This window comes from Furipterus horrens, unplaced genomic scaffold, assembly GCF_987537825.1.
Source record: "Furipterus horrens unplaced genomic scaffold, mFurHor1.1.pri manual_scaffold_6, whole genome shotgun sequence".
Classification (NCBI taxonomy): domain Eukaryota; kingdom Metazoa; phylum Chordata; class Mammalia; order Chiroptera; family Furipteridae; genus Furipterus; species Furipterus horrens.
Genome location: NW_028327176.1, coordinates 99,114,636 through 99,138,958, shown reverse-complemented (window position 1 = coordinate 99,138,958; position 24,323 = coordinate 99,114,636). Strand labels below are relative to the sequence as shown.

General features: G+C 41.8%; 1 protein-coding gene across 1 annotated transcript in view; it reads left to right on the top strand.

The window, feature by feature from the left end:
* Positions 1–1,508: 1,508 nt before the first annotated feature.
* CLIC5 (CLIC family member 5) overlaps positions 1,509–24,323 on the top strand; it is a 146,123-nt gene continuing 123,308 nt past the window's right edge. The window contains exon 1 of the mRNA XM_090282524.1: positions 1,509–2,126. Within this exon, the coding sequence (XP_090138650.1) occupies positions 1,551–2,126 (576 nt within the window). The 5' untranslated portion in view covers positions 1,509–1,550. The remainder of the gene's footprint in view (positions 2,127–24,323) is intronic.

Here is a 24,323-nt window from a genome sequence, read left to right as displayed (position 1 = left end):
AGCTGAAATCAGCTTATTAACTCTGGTGAACTTGGACCACTTGCTTCCCCTTTCAAGGTTTCAGGATTTTCTCAAATGTAAAATGAGATGTTAGACTGAATGATCTCTCAGGTTTTCTCCAATGCTAAAATATAAGGAAGAACTGAGCTGGGGCCTCTTTCAGGTATAAGGACCTGATTCTGGAGCCTGTGGTCATTTGTCAGATATTTGGACCTAACAAACCTCACTTTTCAGTAACATAAGGGATAAGTGTCAATAGCTTTTAAAGTCTGTCTCTGGCTTCTTACCTTTCATCTATTCATTGAGCTAGAGTTCTAGAATCCCCAAAAGCCAGAATTCTAGAAATACTGTGTTAGTTCATTCCACAAGATTTCTGGATACAGTATTGGAGCAAGGGTACAATAGAATTTTGTCAATAAGATATTCATCAAATGTTTTGAAACCTGTCAAACGGAGTTGCATTGCTTCTCAATTTTCACATAATTTCTAGACATTAAGGTCCCTTTACAATTGATCTGGGTTGTCACTTCAAAGAGAAGGATGTATGTGACGTGGTGATGGGAAGTAGTAATTAGCAGATCAAATTAGCAGATTCAAAACCAAAGCCTCTATATTCCTAGCTTCTGTACATGACATCTACTAGGCAAATTTGTGCATCCAGTTCTTTGCTGCTTATGCCAGACCTGGGCAAATTGCACTAAGCAAAACTTGAATAATTTATTCTGTGTCCAGATTAAGGTTTTAGTTTCTCTTCCTGGTCTTCCAACTATACTTGAAAGTTTCTTGAGAACAGAGAATGTATCTTCTAACTCACATGGTTGGTGCTCAGTTCAGTATCCTGTTTATAATAAAATCGTAGTGAATGTTTTGGACTGTAGTGAACACCCAGATGTAAGGAGGAAAAAGAAAACTCAAAGCCATTCATCTTGAAGTCCCTTATTTTTTTGGTGGTCAGTACTGATGTGCCCGTAGACCAGAGTATTATTCCTTTTTTCCTTCTGCTACTTAATCACCTAGTACTGTTTCCAGATTAAAAAAATACAAATAAGATTTATTACCTAACTGGAATACATTCAGCTCATTTATCACAGGACATCAATACTCAATTGTCTTGTGTAATGAATTCAGCTATACATAAATGTTACCATTGTGAAGAACTGAATTGCAGGGACTTCTTGACTGTTGTTAACATTGGGGAACAATTAGAAGAGGGAGCTCCATTTAGTGACAAATAGTTAAATATTCAGAATTTTCAGTGTAGACTGGGAAGAAACTCAAATCAACCCCTAGCCAGTCCAAAGAATGTTGGAGTTACTGGCAATGAGAAAAACCCCAGAATCTGGTTGAAAATATCCTGAGGAGTGAAGGAGTTAACTAAATGTGTAAGCTTTATCTGGTGGCCAATGAACTTGTGGTTTGCTGATTAAAGTATCTGGTAAATGATTGTTAGAGACCTGTCATTGATAGCTGTTGCTAGTTTCTGTGTTTCAAAAGCCTGCTGGTTCCTCCGTAAGGCAGTGCAGCATCCTCTATCCCTTTACTCACTTCAGATGTACTCAGGTCTGCTTGCAAAGGGGTCTATCAGAGACATAAACATGAGTGACGAAGACTACAGCACCACTTATGACACAGTCCAAAAGGAGAGGGAGTATGAGCTTCCAGACCAGCCGGCAGAAAGCGAAGGCACCCTTTATAATAACATCCAAGAAGACTTCGGGTCAGAAAACAATTTATATGCCAATGAGCTGGGAACCCATGAATATGACTTTGTATCAGATTATGCTGTTGGAAGTGGGGAGAACAGCTTGGCCTTCTCCCAACCAGAAGAAGGAAGCTACCTTCTGCCTGATGAGGTATGTCCTGAGGCCCAGGATCCTCAACAAGGTGAGCCCCAGCAGGACAGGGACATCTCGATGGAAGAATCACACTCACCAACTCAGGACCAGGAGACTATCCTGGAAGAGCCAGAGGAGAATAGAGGCATGATGGATGAGAACCTGCCTTCTATTTCAACCTTCAGCATCCAGGAGAGCAGTGAAAATTCCCCTACCTGCTATTCTGTGGCTGGTGGTCTGGAAGAAAACAGACCAGCTTCCACAAACCCTGAGATCATCCTCTTTGTGAAGGTAAGGGCCGCCACTGACAGGTAAACCTGCATGTGCAGATGGCGTAATTGGTGTTTCATTTGGCTCTGAGTGGCCAGGGAAAGATGCCTGGTGTTAGGGTCCTTGGATCTCAATACATATTGAAGAGGAAGACTGATTAAATCAGTCATTCTAGGGTTCATCCAGGATGGCTGAGAGCTGCAGGAACCAGAAAGCACATTTAAAGTGTGTGTCTAATTATTGACTGCTATATACCAATGGCTAAGCATTTTTTAAGAGTTCACTTACAAGTAAGCAGAAATGGCTGCTCAAATCCATACCTTGTGACAGATGTTAAGTACATTTTCCTGTCTCGTAAATTTCCTTCATTGGCATTATTTATTTTTTAAAGATTTTATTTATTTATTTATTTTAGAGAGAGGGCAAAGAAGGGAGAAAGAGAGAAAGAGAAACATCAATGTGTGAGAGATACATTGATCAGTTGCTTCTCACATGCCCCCAACTGGGGACCTGGCCTGCAACCCAGGCACGTGCCCTGACTGGGAATCGAACTGGCAACCTTTTGGTAGGCCAACACTCAATCCACTGAGCCATACCAGCCAGGGCCATCAGCATGGTTTTTAAAAATGAAACCAAGGCTTGTGAGAGAAAGTCAAATTTATAGTCAGGTGCTGGAATTTCCTTCTTTACGTTTCTAAGGTCACAGATACTTCAGATAAATGGTCAATAAATGCTACCTCTGTCACCAAGCTTGCCCTTTTGGTACCAGTATAACTAAAATATCTGATGGAGTACAACAATTTCAGTAGTAGTAAGATATTAACTGTCAGTGTTAATGTTTAATGCTTATGATATTTAAGCAAAGAACTTTGGTGATCTTTGTATGTAATAAAGATTATGGCTATGAATAATATTAAAACATAAAAAGCATTTCAGGGCTGAAAAAAATCATCCTAATTAATCAAGATGGCAGAACATTTTTCCCAGTGTTCACCCCTCCACATAATATTCACATTTATATGTTTTAAAATATGAACACAACATATATGTAACCCTGCTATTTTTTGCTAATAAAAATGATTACTCTATGACCTGCAAAACTCCAGTTCACATTCATTTCTCCCTTTCCTGGTTTCCAAAAACTCCTCTAGTGAAATACACTTTATTTGCTAATTTAATACATTATTTTCTACTCTGTACTTTTCCCTAGTGATTTTGTGTATAAGTTGTGTCTCCTTTCTTCTACCACAAGGCCTTTTTAAAAAGCAACTAGCAGAGTGCATGGCCCATACTTAGGTACGCAACAGAGCTTGCCTGTATGTGCTGAGAATTTGGAGGGAATGAGGAAAGGCAGGGCCCCTGTTCTCAAGAAAACGTCGTGGTGTGGGAGACAGACTCACACGTAGAGGAGGGAGAGGGTGCTATGGGTGTCTGGGAGAGAGGGGACCTGGATGCATGCAAGCAGCCTTCCAGCTTCCACATCCATGTTACCATTGTATTCATTTTGAAGAAAAGCCCATTTTTTAAAAGTGAGGACTAGGTGTATTTTTTCTCAGGACAGAAGTATCCATGCAACTTTATGCAACAGCCATTCATCATCATCACTGGCACCAAGACAATTATTTGTAAATCTGGCAAAGTGTTGATTTTACCAGAAATGAGCTTATCACTGGGGAACCGAACAGAAATTGCAGGGAAAAGAGGTATTGGCATCTCCAGCTGGTACCAGCAACAGGAAAAACTGCAAGATAGTGCCATGTGATTCCTAAATTACTTATGATCTGTAGTACCGTAAAGCAAATATTGGATTTAATTAACTTTGTAAACTTACATTCTTTTTAGGGTAATGGTATTAATGAAGACATTATAGAATGTACTATCGATCTCAGGTCCTATGTGTGGTCTCCTTTTTAAGACTATTTAGCAGAACTCAGTAAGAAAGGGGCAGTTAGAATCCCTGCTTCTAAGAGCCCACATCCCCTCTGCAAATCTTTATTATGTTGAATGGAAATATAATATATGAAAGTGAGTAAAAAGGGCTGTTCTGCTTGCATGGGAGTGGAAGGTCTGAGTGTAACCTGCTCAGGCTCCTCCTCCTACTCACAGCCCAGAGCGGGTGTTGGAACCCCAGATATGATGGGGCTCAGGTGTGCTCACCCTCTTCCTAGTGGGACTTATTACTGTACAGTCCTGGGGTTTCTTCTTCCAGGCTGTTTTAGTGTAGAGTGTAGAGTCAGGCTTTGTCTTCTCTGAAGAGGAAGCAGGAGCTGTGTCCTCTCTGGCTTGGCAGAGTCCCCTGAGCAGGGAGGGACCTTTGTGTGTCTCAGCAGGTGCTTCCTTCCAGGGATCTGCGAGGAGTAAACTCCCATTTTCCTCAGTGTGGAGTGTGAGCTGAGTTCCAGCACCAGTGCTCAAGGGGAGGCTGGGAAGTCACTGGATGGACACACATTTGCATGGACAGCCCCTCCCCTGGCAGAGGGTGGGGAAGAAAAGGAGGTCTGGGCAGCCCAGCCCCACGGTGGGTCTGCTCTCCTCCTCGTGGTCCTCTCTCATTGCCCAGGTAACGACAGAGTGGGCTGTGCTCTCACCGGTACTCACCTGTGTATGTTCCCACCTCTTCTAGACCAGTCATGTAGGCTTGTAACTCTGTGTCCAACCAACATATGATTGAGGCTCAGCCATTTCAGAGTGTTGGCCAATGACTTATTTCTTCATTCAACAGGTAGTTATTGCATCAGCTCTTGAGTTTATACCATGAAGAAAAAAAAGTCCTGGCTCCCATGAACTTTGCGTTCTAGTGTCAGAGATATCTGATGGACAAATAAATGAGTAAATATAAAACACATCCAATGGAAATAGTGCTGTAAAGAAACATAAACCAGAATAATGGGTGCACTCATTTCCTATGTCTACCATGACAAATTACCACAAACTCAGGGGCTCAAAACAACACAAATCAATCTCTTATAGTACTTGAGGCCAGAGATCTGGAATGAGTTTTACGGAGCTAAAATCAAGGTGTCAGCAGGGCTGTGTTCCTTCTGGAGGATCCAGAGGAGAATCTGCTTCTTTCCCTCCTCTAGCATCTAGGGGCTGCCTACTCCTCACTCATGCCCACGTCACATCACCTTTCTGCCCCTTGCTGCCACCTTTATTTGGCCTTCTTCTGACCTGACTGTCCTGGGTCCATCTTATAAGGAGTCTGGTGATTAGTCTGGGCCCACCAGGATAATCCAGGATAACCTTCCCATTGTAAGAGTCTTAATTTAATCCCACCTGGAAGGTCCTTTCTGCCCCAAAGAGTAACATCCATGGATTGCGAGAATTGGTACCTGGGTGCATTTGGGAGCCGTCATTAGTCTTCCCACAGTGGGACTGAGTGATGGTGTGTGGGGAAACAAGGATGCAGCATGGCTGGACTGGGATGAGAGACGGAGGTTGAAGCTAGGGTGGTGGAGGCAGGCAAAGATCACATCAGATCTCATGGGCCATTGGGAGAAGTTTCACTTTTGTTCTGAGTGATGTGCAACGTCATCAGAGGACTTCAGAAGGAACGTTCTAACTGTCTTTTTGATAACAGAGAAAGCGTAGAGCAGGGAGAACAGTCTGAAAGCAATTGAAAAACTAGGCAAGAGATGATGGTGGATGGCCTATGGTGCTAACAGTGGAGGTGGAGTGAAGTAGGATTGAGATTATTTTTAAGAGAGAGCCCAGAGGTTTTGTGACATATTGATGGGAAGTATAATGAAGAAAAGAGCCAAGATTCACTCTAGGGGTTTTGACCAGAGCTGCTGAGTGGAGAGAGGTGTTTTTTTCATTTCAGCAATGGACCCCTTGTCCAGGACCACACATGTGATAGAGAAAGTGTGCTCACACAGTCCTTACTGCATCTTCTTGCCTCCCTCTCGCTCCCTTTTCTTTCCTTCCTTCTTTCCTTCCTCCCTCTTTTCTTTCCTTCCTTCCTCCCTCTTTTCTTTCCTTCCTTCCTTCCTTCCTTTCTTCCTTCCTTCTTCTTTTCCATCCGTCCAACATTTACAACATACTACATGACAAATGCTGGGTAAGAGATGAACGCCACACATCTTAGGTCCAACTATCCTTTGGGGAAGACAGAGAAACACAATTTTTGAAGACAAGAGAAAAGAAATAATTGCTTCTTGGTCATGGGCTAAGATCCAGCAAAAAACAGGTCTCTAGTGAAAGCATCCATGTCAAAGGCAACCAGGAAGAATTGTTGGTTCAGAATTTGCCACATAAGATTATGAGATTTGTCCTGCTGCTTTCTGCTAAAACTGAGGGACCTGTAGACATTTTTCTAATTGTGTGGGTATATGTGTGTATGGACAGCGAGATAAAGATAGAGAGAAAAGAGAGGAGAGGAGAGGAGAGAAGAGGAGAGGAGAGGAGAGGAGAGGAGAGGAGGGGAGGGGAGAGGAGGGGAGGGGAGGGAGACAAGTAGCCTGGTATTTTGTTTACTGCAAAGGAAAGAAAGTATTCTGACGATGGTTACATCAAAGAAAAATGCTACAAATAAACACTGTCGTGCACAAAATGTCATTGACGATGAAGGGCAGTATATGTTGCAGAGCATGTTTTGAAGTTGGGTTGCATGAGTTTGAGCCCTGGCTTAGCAAGTTAATTTCTGATAAATTGTTTAGCTTCTCTCAGCCTCAATTTCTTTATTGGCAAAATGAACATTGTAGTGATATGTTCCTCCAGAGTTGTTATGAAGGTGAAATAAAATAATTCATGTAAATTGCTTAGTATAGTATCTGATGTGTAGTAAATGCTCAATTTATAGGAGTCTAAATTACTATTGTTGATAGTGATGAATTTGAACCATACGTGAAGTAATATTTTTATTTTAAGCACAGTCAATAATTGTTAGTAGACATTCAATAAATGTTCCATTACATTTACACTGCTCCTAATATGAGCAGTGTAATATTGCAAAAAGAGCAGGGGTCAGAAAATGCTAACACAACTCTGTCAATAATTTTCTATGAAACATTCCTGGACCTAAGTTTTCTCATCTCTGAAATGACTTAATCCCTTCCAACGTCTACAATCTTTTATTTCTTTGAAATGCAACCTTTTCCAATTCTTACAGGCTTTCATTTCATCCAGTCTGCCACATACAGCACCACCTGTTATCCACTCTGGAAGACTGCACAGTAACAATTATGAGCTCTAGGTTTGGTTGGAAGGGTCACTGTGAGACCCACACTCCCTTCCACCCTTAGCTCACGTGAAGCCTGCTCCCTGGGAAGCATCTGCAAAGCCAGTCCCCTCACCTCCCGGATATTTCCTGGCAGTTTTCATAAGCAACACATTTAGTCCATTTTCCTTGGAGAAAAACAAAAGTTCATCATTGCAGGTGAGAAACTATACATTTCCATTGAGGAAATGAGGGTTAGTGGAGCTGGATTTGGATGTTGAGATCTGACTCAGAGGAGGAGCCAGTGGGATGCTCCAGCAGGGGCTCAGCCTCAGAAAGGGTACAGTATATGCACACTTGTTAGGACGGGATCTATTTGGCTGGAGTGAAGAGAAGATTCCCATGTCTGCAGAGCAGACGGTGAGGTTGGAGATCCAGGAGGGCAGTCTTTCATGGCAAACTGGGGACTTGAATTTCATCCTGAGGAGTACTGAATGTTTGGAGGAGCATATCATGAGCAAAGCATGTGTAAGGGGGTGGGTAAGCAAATTAAAAAGCATTTGCATCTACCCTGTAGAGCAGGACCAAACAGACATCCACCAAACTTCATTTCTAAGATTAACCCACATGTTTAGATATAAACACATTGTATATAAAAAGAATATGTATTTTTCATTGAATTAACTATCTGGATATGTCCAAATATTTAGCTCTTTGGCTTCATACAGATGAATTTCTAGAAAAAGTTAGCAGATACCATATTGATTTGTATATTATATATGTATATCTAGTTATTTATATTGGGGAATATATGAATTCAGCACAAAGTTTTGATCGAGGTTGTTTCAGTATAGTTTGCAGTAAAAAAGTGTTTGTGTGGCCTGGCTCAGTTTGACTGGACTACCCAGAAGTTGCACATTCAGATGTCTGGGAATAGCTGGAGACTTGAAAGGCTGTTCCTATTTCATCGCCCCTAAGGACAACCTGCTCTAAAGTCAGTACTAAGGACATGTCCAGGTACATCCTTGGAAACATTTGTTAGCAGATGCAAGTCTGAGCCTGTTGCATGTGCCCAGTTGTTCTTTCCTGGAACCACGGAAACATATAGAAACGGAACAATGAACAGGTTTGAACAAAGCTTCTTATTCTTGTCATAATTTCATTTTTAATTAAGGTGTTGGGAACACCATCAAGTCCAAAGTACAGTATTCTCTCACTTATTGCGGGTATTATGTTCTAGACCCCCTTTCCCCGCAATAGGTAAAAATCCACGAAATAGGAACCTTACATTTATTTTAGTATTTATATATATTTTAAGGCTTTATAAACCCTTCCCACACACTTATAAACCATTCCCAGTCCCTTATTAACCTTTGTCACTCCCTTATTAACCTTTTTCACACTTTTATAAACACTACTTATGTTCTTAAATATATTCTACACTCTTAAACCTACGTAACTTTAACAACATATGTATACAGTACCACAAAATCCCGCAATATAGCAAAAAATCCATGATAAATAATTAAATATCATATTTTAAAAAATCCCGTGATACAGTGAGGCCACAATATGGGAACCGCGATATAGAGAGGAACTACTGTATACCCAAAATTATTTTCTAGGTGCCCGTGTGAACTAGTTGGCTCTGTGAATCAGTGCTGTCAACTACAGAAGTCACAGAATTGTAAAGCTATGACAGGTAAAGTGAAAACAGAGGAGTTAAGGAAGTTGCCCAAGGCTGCCTGTGACTGAGGAGCAAGCCAGGACTTCAGCCTCTCAATCCAGGGTGCTTTTTTAATGGAATATATTGGTTTTCCTAGCCTGGGGTGCTGGATGTTCATGACTATGCAAAACTCTATGCAAACTTTTTTATGGAAGATGATCTCAGGATGGCCTGTGAGCCCTCAATGTTATCTATTTCTGTGCTGTATCCCACTTTGCCTACCTGGGTACTCATGCCTTGCATGTATGTCCATGTGAATTTCATAACTCTGAGCCTTTGCTCAAACTGTGTCCTTTCAGTTATCCTGGGATAACCCACTGTCCTTTCAGACCCAGCCTAGAAGCCACCTCTCTGGAAAGCGCTTCCTGGCCCCTCCAGCCTGGGCTAGGCTGGGTCTCCTCTGTGCCTCTGAATTGTCCTCATCCCAATGTAGCTGTTTTCTAGGGCTGCCATAAGGAAGTACCACAGACTTCATGGTTTATACAATAGAATTTTTTTTCTCATAATTCTGGAGGCTACAAGTCCTAGATCAAGCTGTTGGCAGAGCTGATTTCTTTTTAGGCTTCTCTCGTCAGTTTATAGATGGCCATCTTCTTTAGTGTCTCCACACGTCCTTCAGCTGTGTGTGTCTGGGTCCTGTTCTCCTCTTCTTACAAGGATATTCTAAAGTACTGGGGATTATGAGTCAACATATGAGTATTAGGAAAACACAATTCAGTCCATACACTTAATGTTATAATTACCTCTTAATGTCTTTATCACTCTCTCTAGTTAGGAACTCTTGGAGGGAGGGTCTGCTTTTTATCCATTCTCATACATTTGATCCACAGCAGCTTAAGTGAGAATTGACTGATGGAGAAGAGAATAAGTTACTCCAGGATCCTCAGGGCATTGAGGGAGAAGGAAGGCTTGTTCCAATGGCCTGCAGCAGTAATGAGACTGCTGCCCCAGGTCCCCTGTATTAGTTTTGTAGAGCTGCTGTAACAAATTACCATAAAATTTATGCTTAAAAATAACATAAATTTATTCTCTCACAGTTCTAAAAGATAGAAGTCTAAAGTCAAGGTTTTGGCAGAGTTGGACGCCCTCTGACAGCTCTGGGGGAGACGTCCTTGCCTTTTCCAGCTTCTGGTGCCTCCTGACATTCCTTGACTTGGAGCCACATCCCACCACTCTCTGCCTCCCTTGTCACAAGGCCCTCCAATCTGTGTCTCTGCATCTGTTTTCTCTTCTCTTCCCTTGTAAAGACTTGTCAATGTATTTAGGGCCCACCCTAAGGCAGGATGACTTAATTACATCTACAAAGACCATTTTAAAAAAATAAGGTCACAATTACAGGTTCTGGTTGGATATATCTTTGGGGAGAGTTGAGTTGAGTTGAAGCATGGGAACCTCTAGACATGGACAGACACTCCTGGATCCATATTTCTCACCAAGTGCAAAGTGTTCAGTGGAGTGTTTATATCTTCATCTCATTAGTTCTCAGACATTTGCGAGAATGGTTGGCATGTTCCTGACATCATCCTGAGGTTGGGCAGAAAGCCAGTGTTCTGAGTGCTTCATTTGATTTGTTGAGCTGCGAGGGGATGTTTCAGTCTGAGGATCTGAGGATTCACCCAGCAGTTGGTGTTAGTACAAGGAGCAGCCTGTGGTGGCAATGTCGGCACAGCTAGTTCAGTGCGTCCTGTTCCTGGGCCTGTGTGTCGCTGCATCAGTATAATTGACCAAATACTGTGCTGTCAGGAGGCATAGATGATAAACCAAACACAGTGACCAGGAGAAAGTGAGGGAAGAGAACAGCGGCTGACTGGGTTGGGGCTGCTAATTAGAACACCGGGGGAGGGGGACAGTGTTAGAATAGTGAATAAATAACATGACAGATCCTTTTCTGGACTCCCATTTTTTAGAGGATAAGTCACCAGAATGCTAGCTCCATAAGGGAAAGGGCCACCTGTTGCTTATCTCTGCAGCACAGTGTCCTGTGGGGTGCTGGGCATGTCACAGGGGGCTCTGTCCATGTTGGTCAAAGGGAACTGAACTCTGAGGTAATTTTCACTCACCTACTGGAGTAAAGACCATTCCTTGGAATGGAATTGCAAATCAGGTACCTAATTCCCCTGTGTTAAGCCTCACCCATCACCCATGCCATCAAATTCACCCTCAAGCATCATAGGCAAGGCCTTCTGTCCTGTCCCTAACAACCCGAGAGCCTCTCTGGTCCCATCTCCTGCCACCCACTGCCTCACTCACTATGCCCCAGGAATGCGGAGCTCCCCCCAAATGGGATGCTGTTCTGCCTCATCTGGCTTTTTCCGTGGTGATCCCTCTACCTAGAGCATCTCCTCCCCTTTGTCATCAGACTAACTTCTCCTTTTCTCCCTGGACTTCTGTTCCCTGGGAAGCTGTCTCTGAACCCCAAGGTTGTTTTGAGTGATGCTATATCAGTGCTTCTCTCCATCTCAGGGCTTGTGACCATCCCGCTCTTCGCTGTACTGTAAGTTCCCAGGGAAGCTCTTTCCAGCCACATCTTGTCTACTTGTGTGTGTACACCCACTGTTAGCACAGAGCCTGGCCCATAGTCGGGGCTCCTAAATCTTTGTTGAATTGAATTAAACTGATCTGGTAATGGGAAGAATAGTTCTTTTTTGAAGTTCCCAGAAAGCTTATTAGTGTTATCTGGAAAAATAGGTCAGTGTCCAATAAAAGGCCCCTATATCCCCATATCCATTTGTATTTGCCTTTGAGGTGGGGCTGGATAGATGGTGAGTCCTAATACCAGCCAGCTGGTGGGAAGACATAGGGGAAAAGAGAAGGGGAAATTCAAACTTACTGGACGTTTGGTTTGAACCATGCTCTGTGTTAGATCATCTGCTTTATTGATATTATCGCTGTAATAGAACTTAAGAGCTAGGTGCCCATCTGGATTCTGACAATGACTAACCATAAAACTTTTGGGAAGACATTTGCACTCTCTGGGCATTAAATTTCTCACCTGTGGATGAATAAAAACAAACTGTTTGAATGAATTGAGCCCAAGAGCCTCCACAGGTTCTAATCTGCTGTGTATGGAAGCTTTTCTCCTGCATGGACACCCCCCTCTTCACATCTTAAATTTATATTATTCTCATGATCTCTGAAGAATAGAGTGAATATACAATTAGGCAGCTTTGTGATTTTTAAAGTAAGGTAAGGAGGAAATTGTGGGTAACAGAGAAAGAGATACCCTGACATAGAAATGGGATTGTGACTCAATTCATATTGAAGAAAAACAGGTTTGGGAGCCCAACTGTCTTTTCTCCCCGCTTTTAATAGGTTAATTGTTTTCATGGTTCAAAATTTGAAAGGTACAAAAGCTAGAGTCTCTCCCCCACCACAGTTCCTCAGACACTGCATTTTCGTTTTCTGAGGCAATTCCTTCTAGAAATTTTATGTATGTTCTCCCTGAGACCTCTTATGCCAATTCTGGCAAATATATGCTTACCCATATGTTTGAAATTGTCTATTTTTTCCCTTTTATTTAATACAGATGGTCTTATACCATATATCCTATTATGTATCTTGCTTTTCAGGGGGATCAGTTTTATTGGGACATTTGGGACATACATTAAAATTCAGCAATTTTAAGTGTAAACATCAATAAGTTTTGAACAAATGTATACAGTCATGTAACAATTATCACAATCATAACATAGAATATTTTCATCACTCTAAAAAATTCCTCTTCACCTGTCTCCATGAGTCCACTTCTAGTCACCCCTTGACTCCTAGAAGCCACAGATCTTCTATCATGCTAGTTTTGCCTTTTTAAAGTATCGTATAAATGGAATTAAACTCTGAGTAACCTTTTGTGTGTGGTTTCTTTTACTTTAACATAATGCTTTTTAATCCATCCATGTTGATACATATACCAGCAGTTGGCTTCTTTTTATCACTGGGTAGTATTTCCTTGTATAATTATAACACAATTTGTTCATGCACTTAGCAATTGATGGATACTTGGGTTCTCTCCCAGTTTGAGGCTATTATTAATAAAGCAGCTATAAACATTCACATATAAACTTTTGTAATGATTCTGTTTGCATTGATCTTGGGCAAATATTTAGGAGTAGAATTATTGAGTTATATGGTCAGTGAGTGCTTAACCTACTAAAATATTTTTCAAATTATTTTCAGAATTTGAATGAGACTTCTAGCTGCTTCCTTTCTAGCACTTGGTATTGTCAATCTTTTAAGTTTTAAGCATACTGGTAATGTACAATGGTGTTTCATTGCAGCTTTAATTTACATTTTTTCTAATGACTAATAATGTTAACCATCTTTTTACTAACTACTCATCATTAAGTTTTCTTTGGTGAAATATCTGTTTAAATATTTTGCTATTACTATTTTAGTATTATTAAATTTTAAGAGTTCTTTATATAGTCAAGATAACATGTTTTATCAGGTGTTTTGCAAATACTTTACAAGTCTGTGACTTCATTTTTTATTTCATAAATGTCTTTTGAAGACACAAGATTTTATTTTGATAAAATCCATTTATCAATTTTCCCCCTATGGTTTGTGCTTTTTGTGTTCTAAGGAATGTTTGTATAACCCAAGGTCACAAAGATTTTTCTCTTATGTTTTCTTCCATCTATTTTAAAGCTTTAAGTTTTATGTTTAGTTCTATGATCCACTTTAAGTTGATTTTTCATAGGTTCTCTCCCTCTCTTTTTCTCTTTCTTTCTCTTGACCCTTCCAAACTCCACTCCAAACTGTTTTCTCCTCAACCTGTGTTTGGGTTCTATTCTACCTGTCCCTGATGTCTGAAAACAATCATTTCATATAATTCAAGGTAATGTTCTAGTTGTTAAGGATAAATGTGGTTCCTTTTACTCCATCCTGGCCACCAGTGAGGGTTGTCCTAATAGACTTTAAAATCCCACTTCTCTTGAGTTGCTTCTCCTTTCTTCCCCAATATTGGCCCCTTGATTTCAAGTTTGAATTGCAGTTTGGAATATAGTTATGAAATTCAGTTGGACTAAAATCCAGTGGTAATGACATTGAAGTAATTTTGTGGGAGACAGCTATAGCCAATATTTGACTTTTGGGCAAATGTTGCTTGCTAGCCTTCCTTATTTATATTCTTTTTAAAGAGTATGTTGTCTTTTACAAAATTTTTATTCTGTACCTTAAGCTCTCAGCAATGAAGATACAGGAAAATAGATGTCCTAACTAATCATTCACCAACACAAGTCAAAATACAATGCCAAATTCTCTTCTTTTAAGCTCTTACCATTCAAGCATCTAGTGATTCTATGGGTTTCCCTGGAAAGTCTTAGGAAAAGTAGACTTCACTACAACCAAAAGGGAGTCCCATTTTCAAGCTACTTTCTAATGTTGTTGTTATATGCTGTTGAGTTTGCTCCAACTCCTGATGACCCTATGAATGAGTGATGTTCACAATGTCCCTTCTTCAACAGCCTTGCTCAGCTCTGGTAGACTCTTGCCTATGGCTTTTTTAATGGATCCAATCTATCTTATGTTTGCTCTTCCTCTTTTCCTGCTGCTTTTTGTTTTTTCCAACAATGTTGCCTTTTCCAAAGAACCCTGCCTTCTCATGATGTGCCTGAAGTAGGACAGCTTCAGTTTTGTCACTTTTGCCTCCAGCAACGTTTCAGGCTTAAATTGCTCTAGGACCCATTTGTTCATTTTTCTGATGGTTCAGGGTATCCTTAGACCTCTTTTCCAATATCATATTCCAAATGAATAAATTTTTCTTCATCAACCTTTTTCACTGTCCAACTTTCAGATCCATACATAGTAATTAGGAATACGAGGGTGTGGGTAATCTTAGCCTTGCTCTATAATGACAAACTTTGCTCTTGGTGATCTTCCTAATTCTTCCATTGCTGCCTTTCTGAGACTTCGCCTTCTCCTGACTTACTGGCTGCAGCCTCCATTTGAATGGATACCTTTCAATACCTTCTGATACCCAGACCAAAAGTGTCCAGAACAAATTTGTGTATGAATTGTATTATGTACATAGGAAAGTGCTCCAGCTGGCAGCTCTGCTCCCAGATAACACTCCTTTCAAAGTATGAGGAGACTTTCCATGTGAATGGTGCATGAATTTTTCCCTGAAACCGAGTGTTTCATGCAGTCTTGGAAAGATGAAGATTAGGAGCCTAGGCTTTAAGCCATGCCCATTTTTATGTTTTATAAGCAGAGCCTCCTGCCTCCCTTCATGAACCTGTGAGCCAGTAGGAGTGCCAGACCTGTCAGGAGCTGTCAGCCTTGCATTATTACCAGGCTTGGTATACAACTGTAACACGGCAACAGAAGAAATAAATAAGAGAATTCATTGTTCAGGAAACCGCCAATGTTCTGAAGTTTCAGTGATAACAACTGCATGGTAAATACGTGAGGTGGTAACGAATAACTGACATGAGTGCCTTTTGTTAACTGAACTACAACTGCATGTTGGTTTTTCCTTGTTCAGAAAGATTTTTGTCCAGCTCTGTGGTGGCAAAAGATAGAATTTGATGGGCAGTCATTTTCTATTTATAACAGCAATCCTCCACAAACTGGCTTGATTCTTCTAGAGCTATGCTATTCAAAATGTAGCCATTAGCCACAAGTGCATATTTAAATTAAATTAATACAATTAAAAAATATTGAAATTCAATTTCTCAGTCACACTAGCCACATTTCAAATGCTCAATGGCTACATGTGGCTAATGGTCACTGTATTGGAAAGTGCCTATCTGACATGAAGACCAGTCACCTGTGTGGTCACAGGCCCCTTTCTGCATCTTTATTTGCTTGTCTAAAAATAAGAGGTTGGATGATTGGGTTTAGTGAAATGGAAGAGTGTTCATGCCCACGAAATGAAGGAAATACCAGTGAAAATTATTTGTGTCTATGAACAGTATCTGCGCTCTAAGTTTATATGAACCAATGGTTTAAAATGGTAACTGTTTAGGCAAAGCTCTACTATGAATCATGTGTTTGAAAAATCTCAATAATGCTGTCACTCTCCATTGGCCGAGCCCAGGCTGATTGAGAGTCTCACAGTGGCATGTTACCCACCAAAGCTGCAGTAACTTTGAGGACTGAAGATGCTGCTTCTTCAGCCATGAGGGCCAAATGTAGCAGTAAACCTGCAACCTGGGCCCAGAGATCAGGGTCCTTCTCCTCAGGCAAAACAACTTGCCAAGTTAAAGTAGGGAGGGTTATCTGGGGCGGGGGAAAGAGGTTTTTTCCTGAGAAAATACAAGGGTAAAGGTTGAACAACTATCTTGTGACTGTGGTGATTTCTTATCCCATAATAAAAATTTTATAGGTGCAAGAATGAACTCAGGTCAATTGCCTGTTCCTTCCTGTGTATCTCTTAATTCATTCCAATCAGCAAGCTGATGGATCTTTATTGAGCCTGCACTCTGCCCTTCACGTGTGCATGCTGTGAGAGATAGCAAAGCAGTCTACAATGGGGGCCCTTCCTGTGTGGCTCGGGCCGGCTGGCTCAGGAGGAAGGATGAACACTATGGAGCATTTAGAAATGAATACAAGAGTTGTGATAGAATCAAGTTCTAAAAGATATGATTCACAGTACTACTGAATAAACACTGAAGACATTCAGGGATGGAAGAGGACTGGACTCATCAGGGAAGGCTTCGTGGAAGAGACAGGCCTTAAACTCTGAAGGAAATGTAGGCACCAGGTGTCAAATAGAATCAAGGAGATTCCAGGCCTCAGCAATTACATTGTCTTTCTCAATGCCATGTCACTTTGGGAGTGGGTTTAGCATAGTAGTTTAAAGCTGAAACCCAGACGCTAGACTGTGTGACTCAAATTCTGGTCCTGTCACTTACTAGCTCTGCAGTCTTGGCCGATTCATTAACTTCTCACTGGATCATTATGAGGATAAAATGAGTTCATACATATAAAAGTCTTAGGTACGAAATACGTGCCATTCCTATCTCTTCTTCTCAGGGATTGTTTCCACTTATAGTATATAGATTGAATAGCTCTTCTTTTAATAGAAATCTCAACAATTTGCATTTCCTTGAGCTTTCCATCATTTACTTAGTTTGGTTTTCCTGATTTTTAATTTTTTGTGATCCAACATGCAAAATTATCCTGGTGAACGCCTCAGTTTTTCTTATCAAAATACTCATCATCAGAGCCCTGGACAGGACCAACTTAATCACTAAATTTAAGGGTGGGTCTTAATGTGCTTCCCAGGGCCACACCTGGATTAGATAAGAGAGACTCTTTGGTTTAGGAAGACCTCTCTGCTGTGTCTGGGTTTTTCTAGACTCTTAGAGGACAAAGCCTGGGCCTTGATGCCCAGCCAGCGTGGGAACAGCGCCCGGCTCCTCCTCGCTGGTCCATGATTCCTGTATTAAGCTGATTTCCCTTTGTGAAATGAACTTGTGGTGCTTAACTCCTGCTGACTTCCACAGGGTAACTGTCAAGTAGCCTTGCTCTGAGAAATCACCCAGAGAACAGTCTAGGATTTTAAACCAGGTTTATTGAAAGAAGGGAGGGAAAGGAATTAGAATAAAAAAAAACCTCCCAGTCCACCTCACATGACCATAGGAGCAAGGGAAGGGGGTAAGGGAAGGGGGTTAGAAAAAACCGGGAAAGGGGAAGGAAGGGGCAGTGGAGACTCCCGGTCACCCACCTAGGCCGGTAGCAATCCCCTGCCTGTGCGTCTGCAGGGGCTGTCTCCACACTTTGCCAAATGCACATTTCGATTAGGGTGAGTTTACCCATCAGCACATTCAGCAGCTTATTTACATCTCCCTGCTTTTCCCCCACCAGACCAGTCAATATATCATGCTAGGTCCATCAGCATTTCTTCTGGGAGTGAGCAAAGTCCATTTTATTTCCTATAGGAGAGGCTAGGTCCAGCTTAATTTGCATACAGCTCATTTGCATATATCAAAAGTCCTGGTGGGTGGTCCAGCTGCTGTCACCTTACGACAGTAACATAATTCAAATCCACTCAATTTAACTGATGTTTAGTGAGTGTCCCCTCTGTGCCTGGCTAAGCGCCAGATGTCTGGGATTCAATGGTGAACAAGACAGGCACTGTCCCTGTTGTCATGGAGCTAATGTGACCACTCTCACTTTGTTGGGTCTTCTGAGGGAAAGATACTCTAGGAATTGTAGAGGAACCTTGCGAAGGATTGCAATGTCCTTACAATCTCAGAACACAGCACGTCTGGCAAGAAACGTTGAATTCCACCTGATATGTGATTGACCAGAAAGTTCTCATTCCCAGACGTGAGTGGGCTGTGCCCTTAACGGTGCTGGAGAGTGTGTCGAGCAGGATGTATGACAAGGTGACTGGCTTGCCCGAGGTTTTAGTCAATGGTTTTATAGCTTGAGATGAGGGAGGAAGAGAACTTTCAAGCCTCACCTGTAGGGGGCTCTCCTGTTCATTCCTTATTAGGAACTCATCAAAGCATTTATAAGATTTTTTATGAATTTTAACTCCCCTGCATGAGTCAGGAGAGGTTTGGCTGTTTGTTACAGGAATCTTAACAATGGTTTAAGAAGCAGGGTTTTATTTTCCATGTGGTGAGAGTTCTGGAGCGTGGCTGCCGGCAGTAAGTTCAGCTGAGGGTGCAGATGAGGCTGCCTGCACTCCCTCCTTGCTTCTCACTCTCACCAGTGGATCACACTGTAGAACAGGGGCTGGGCCTCCTTCCCCAAGGTAGAGGCTTCCCCCTAACACCTGGGGAAGGAAGATGCTTCAAAATGAAACAAAAGAAGAGTGGACAGAGAGGGCTCAGATCCAAGTACTGTCCCATTCTAGCTTGATGACCTTGGGCAGGTTGTCTTACCACTCCGTGCCTCAGCTTTACCATTTTTAAGAATTATTGTAAAATACACATAACATAAAATTTAACATCTTAACCATTTTTAAGTTAAGTTAATATTATTCAGTGGCATTAAATATGATACATTCAGGTTGTTGTGCTATATCATCACCACATAACCACAGAATTCTTATCATCTTGCAAAACTAAAACTCTATACCTATTAAACAATAATTCTTCATTCCCCTTCCCTCAGCCCCTGGCAACCACCATTCCACTTCCTGTCTCTATGAATTTGACTCTTCAAGACCCCACAACATGAGTAGAATCATACAGTAAGTTTCACCATTTTTAAATAAGGATAACATTACCTTTTTTGTTAAGGTGATTGTGAGGATTCCAACTAAACATAAAAAGCATTTCACCCATGCCTAGCACAGAGAAGCACTCAATCAAGGGTGGCTAACATTTTTAATATGTTAAAGATGTTGTGATAGGTACTTACGAGAGACACACAAAGATGAACAAGATACAACCCCTACCTACAAGGACCTTCAGCTCAGTAGGAAAGATTTCATATTTACGAGTAACAATAATTAAGTCAAAAAGTGAACATTTTCAAAAGAAAATTACAGACAATATTTTTGGGGACTTTAGAAGAGGCAGATGTTACTAGCTAAGAAGATTGGCAAAAATTTCACAGAGAAGGAAGCCTTTCTTTGAAGGATTTGGTCCAGCAGAAATGGCCACAGGGACGCTTTGTGAAGAGGAACTGTACGTGCAAGGACATTGTACCAGCCAGCTCAGGCTGCATAACAAAATACCACAGACAGGAAGGCTTAACACAGACATTTATGTCCTCACAGTCTGGAGACTAGAAATCTAAGGTACCAGCATGGTAGGTCTGGGGACAGCTCTTTACTTGGCCTATGGATGATGGCCCTCTTGCTGTGTCCTCAGAGAGAGGAGAGAGAGTGAGTTCTCTGGTGTCACTTCTCGTAAGAACACTAATACCATGGGATCAGGGTTCCATCCTTATTACCTCATTTAACTTTAATTACTTCCCTAAAGACCCCATCTCTAAATTAAGCCACCCTGGGACTTAGGGCTTCGACATGTGAATGTTGGGACAATACAAACATTCAGTCCCTAATAGGCATGAAGGTGGGAAAAGCCCGTTATAGGAAACAATTGCTAACATGATTTGATTGAGCATAAAGAGGCTAAAGGTGGAGAAACAAAATTACACCTGAGAATCAGCCTGGACTGCAAAAGGCCTTCAGTAGCAGCCACAACTTTTGGGAATATAGTGTGTCTGCAGCAGGAGTGTCTATTGGTGTTAAACTAGGAAGTTGCCAGGTTAGAACTGAGCTTTGGGAGAATAATTTTGGCAGTGGCAGGTTTTACAGCCACTATCTTGGAGCAGAGAAGTGGAAGCATTGGCTTGTTAAATACCTAGCTCCAAATCCCCAACCAGATCTTTCAAGTAGCTTTCCTGAATGCAGTTTGACTGGTAAGGACTCTGGGGTGCCCTTTTGAAAAATGAATATGAGGGACATTGTCCCCTGATCCACCTCCAACCAAGACTTTCCAAGCAGTACTCAATCCCCAAGCAAAACCGTCCCCTTTATCTCAGCAAAAGATTTTGATTGGGAACTATTGAGTCACTGACTATTGTGTACACTGACTGCTGTGTACACAGCACGCAGACTATCTTGAATTTCATGAAGGAGATAGAGGTACCTAGTGGTCAGAGGTTGTAAATCATCAAATCTCAATTAGAGGGCTCTTTACGGCAGGATTACAGAATGCAATGCCTTGCCCTGGGGTAAAGTTCTTCTGGCCTCTTGAGGCAATAGGTCCCAGCAGCCACTGCAGACAACTAAAAATAGCCACAGTATAAAAACCTCAGCTCCCAGACCCTGGAGAAAAGAGTTTGCTGAGGCTGTGACCAAGCGTCCCTGGTGTTTCCTAACACGTCACCAGACCCAAGTGTGCCCTGAAATCACTAACCCGATCTCAACAGTTAGAGCGGATTTACTGGGTGTGTGGGAAGGCCCCGCTCCTCAGTCTACAGGCTAGAAAACCAAGGTCCTCCTTTACTCGGCACTGTATCACTCTTCCATCTACATACTTTCATGCTTTTATTAATTCAGCAAATATTGGTTGAACGTGGCTTGATTCCTCCCTTGGCCTGTTAGGGGTCTGGCACTTGCAAGGTTGTACTGAGTGTGTCGTGTGTGAGGCCTGGCCCTGCCCTCTGTCCTCTCTTTGTAACTCAGGTTGGATGTTGTTCCTTCTGGGTTTGGCCCTGCTACTTGCCATTTCTCTCTTATTATCTCTTTCTCATTTTTTTTTCTCCATATGCTGAAATATTTTCTTTATTTTCCAACTCTACTATGAATTTTTTTTTTTTTGGCAGTTACATTCTAATTTCTAATAACTCATCTTATTCTTTAATTGTTCTTTTTTGAAGGGGAAAAAAGAGGGGAGGGATGCTACCTGCTGAGGGCAGAGGGACAGAGGAGGCCAAATCAGTGTCCTCACTTCAGGGAACAGGAAGGGAGTGGATCTCCAGATGCAGCAGGAGGAAGGATCCACCCTGGCATTGCAGCCCCGCCAGCCTGTCAGATGGCTTCTGACAGCCTGGGGGTGAATACCACCTCCAGCTGTGGGGTGGGAGTCAGCTGCCTCCCAGCACAATTGTCCTAAGACAGACTTTCAGCGCATCCCTCCACTGGAACCCCACACGGCACCTCCTGCCTACCATGGGGCTGACCGGTTTCAAGCTCACAGCTTCTCCGGGGCCCTGGCAGGGAATGCGGCCCACACCCCCTCTGCAGCCCCCTTGGGATTTACTCTGGGCTATAGTTTTCTCTGTCCCCTGTCATCAGATATCTGCTCCTAGATACCTTCTCTTTTCCAGAAGTTTGTCTAAATACCTTGCCCATTGGTAACCTTGCCTCATTTTTAAAAAATTCTTGTGAGGTTATTCTGTTTTGCACTTCTACACTGTTGTTTCAGTAGGATATTGGGAAGGTCTGTGGGTAGAAACCTGAACAAAGGGTTCTAAACAGACTTGGGGAACTACCGGATTTAGAAGTGCTTAAACAGGGCTCCTTATCCAGGACTTTTCGGTGCTTTCCATTTGCAAACAGTGCTGCAAATCTCTCTGAGAGGGCATGGACAGAGCGTTTCCCAGTTATTTGAATGCAAGATTTTTTTCTTTTTCAGGGAAATCTCACACCACGTTAATGTTTCATTAAATACACTGTAAAAAATACTGGATTAATTTACTGGTATCATGATATACCGAAACTGAAATACACTGGACATTAACAATGTTTGCCGAATGCATGTAGACAAAGATGCAAGTGGATGAATCCTAAATACCACTCCCATCCCACCCAAGTAACAGATTTACTTGGTGGCCACGATGCCTAAGCTCAGAGAGTGAGGACAGTGGGAAGAATACCCAGGCTGAATTCAGATGAGCAGAGCTACTGGGTGCCATTAGCCCCAACATCCATATCTGGAATATGGGAACACTATCTGCTCTTCTTACTTTGTAAGGCAGTTATGAGTATCAAAAGATAGAATATACAAGACAGTGTTTTATAACATAGAAACACTAAACAAATACAGTCATACCTTGGTACGTGTGGGCTTCAGAACTTGTCAAGCCCTGTACTCCTTACATTTTGATGAGAAAAACATGTTTCCGCACTGGGCACTTGCTCAGGACTCATCGCCCTGGCTAGAACTTGTATGAGTCACTGGGATGCTACCTCACGAAAGAAAATGCTTCATCGTTTGGTACTCGTCAGTTTTGGCACTCGTCATGAGTTCCGGAATAAATTAACAAGGAGTACCGAGGTACCACTTGTACGAGGAATTATTGTTGTTGTGAAATGCAGCTACCATGTTACAGTCATGAAAAGGTGAAAGGGAAAGACGTTTGAGCATTCTCTAAACTTATCCTGTAGCTGGTTACCTCGTCTTCCTACATTTAGAGGTGGCCTGAGCCCCAGGTCACAGGGAGGAATACTTAGGAAAGAAAGGAGAGAAACCCAAGTCATTCATACAGCTTGCTCCTAGAGCTACATCAGGACTTTATCCTCACTTGGCAAGTAAAGACCTTGAGGTAGAAAAACAGATTCAGAGATCTTTAGGTCTGTAGAGGATCAGGGATGTCATCTGATCCAACTTGCTTGTTTTAAATGTGTAGACACTATGGCCCAGAGAGGGTCAAGAATTGGCCCTCGAGCGTATTGAGGTAAGGGTAGAGGCAGAGCCAGCAAGCAGGTCTACAGGTTCAAAACAACATTTACCAAGGCTCTGGTCCAGGTTTGCCACCACCCCAGGGGTTGAGTGGTACATAAGTGGGAGCGTGGATTCTGCCTTGAAAGAGCTCCCAAGTGCTCAGAGGAGAGAGTAATAGTGAACACTAGAGGAGAGCTTCACTGATGATGTCGTATATGATAACTGAAGACTGGGTTGTTCAGGGAAGAGTTCCAGGAGTTCAGAAAAAGGGCCATTATTGATGGCAGAGATAGAAAAAAAATTGTAGTTGCTATTTTCCATTTGCAGAAATTCTATCCCTTCACCTCAATGATTTCCTAATGAGAGAGTATATATTTTATATATTTACGTACACACATACAGTTACACACTTCTATTTCATATACATATGTAAATATATATGTAAACCTTTTATTTATATAGATTTATATATATATCAAATAGAGGAATATAAATATATATTCTCATATAATAAAAATGACTTGGGGAAGCTGTAACACTTTTCTCAATTCTTCATTTTGGTTATCTTTACAATACTTTGAGATGTTCACAGTACAAGTTAAAAAATCCATTGTAAATGTCAAGGGCAGTTTCTTGACTTTAAAATCTCCAAGAGAAAAAGGGACCCGATGGTGGAGTGCCTCAGAGCCCACATTCCATTTGGGACAAAACATTGAAGAGAAAACACCCATTTCCTTGGCAACGACATTTGTTTGGTGTTGAAGTACTATCCCTGTGTTTGGCAGGCCAATGTATGTATTAGTATTTTAATTTTTAAAGTTCATAGAGCAGCAAATTGGTTTGGCATCTATTAGTAACTCCGCCCTAAGATGGGATGATTCAGTCCTGGCAGTTAGCGGGCATGGTCTCCCATTAGGGGAGGTAATGAAATGATGTGCTCAAGCAGCAGGATCTCAGGATGCCAACTATATTTTGTGCTTGGACAAATGGCATATTGTCTTGGTTGCTATTTCTTAAAAGATCTTTTTGAAAGCCTCTTTATTTTTTTAACTTATGTTGGAAAATTCATTTTAACCAAAAAACCAGGATCAGAGTACAGGGAGGGCACTTAACAGTGTGGAGGCTGGGCATGCCATCCTACGGTGCTCTGTCCCCAATGCAAGGACAGTTATTTTCAGTTGACCAGATTGGCTTAGGTGGCTCTGCATAGGAGTGTGTTCCCAGGGACTCAGAGGAACATAGAGAGGGGTTAATGGGTA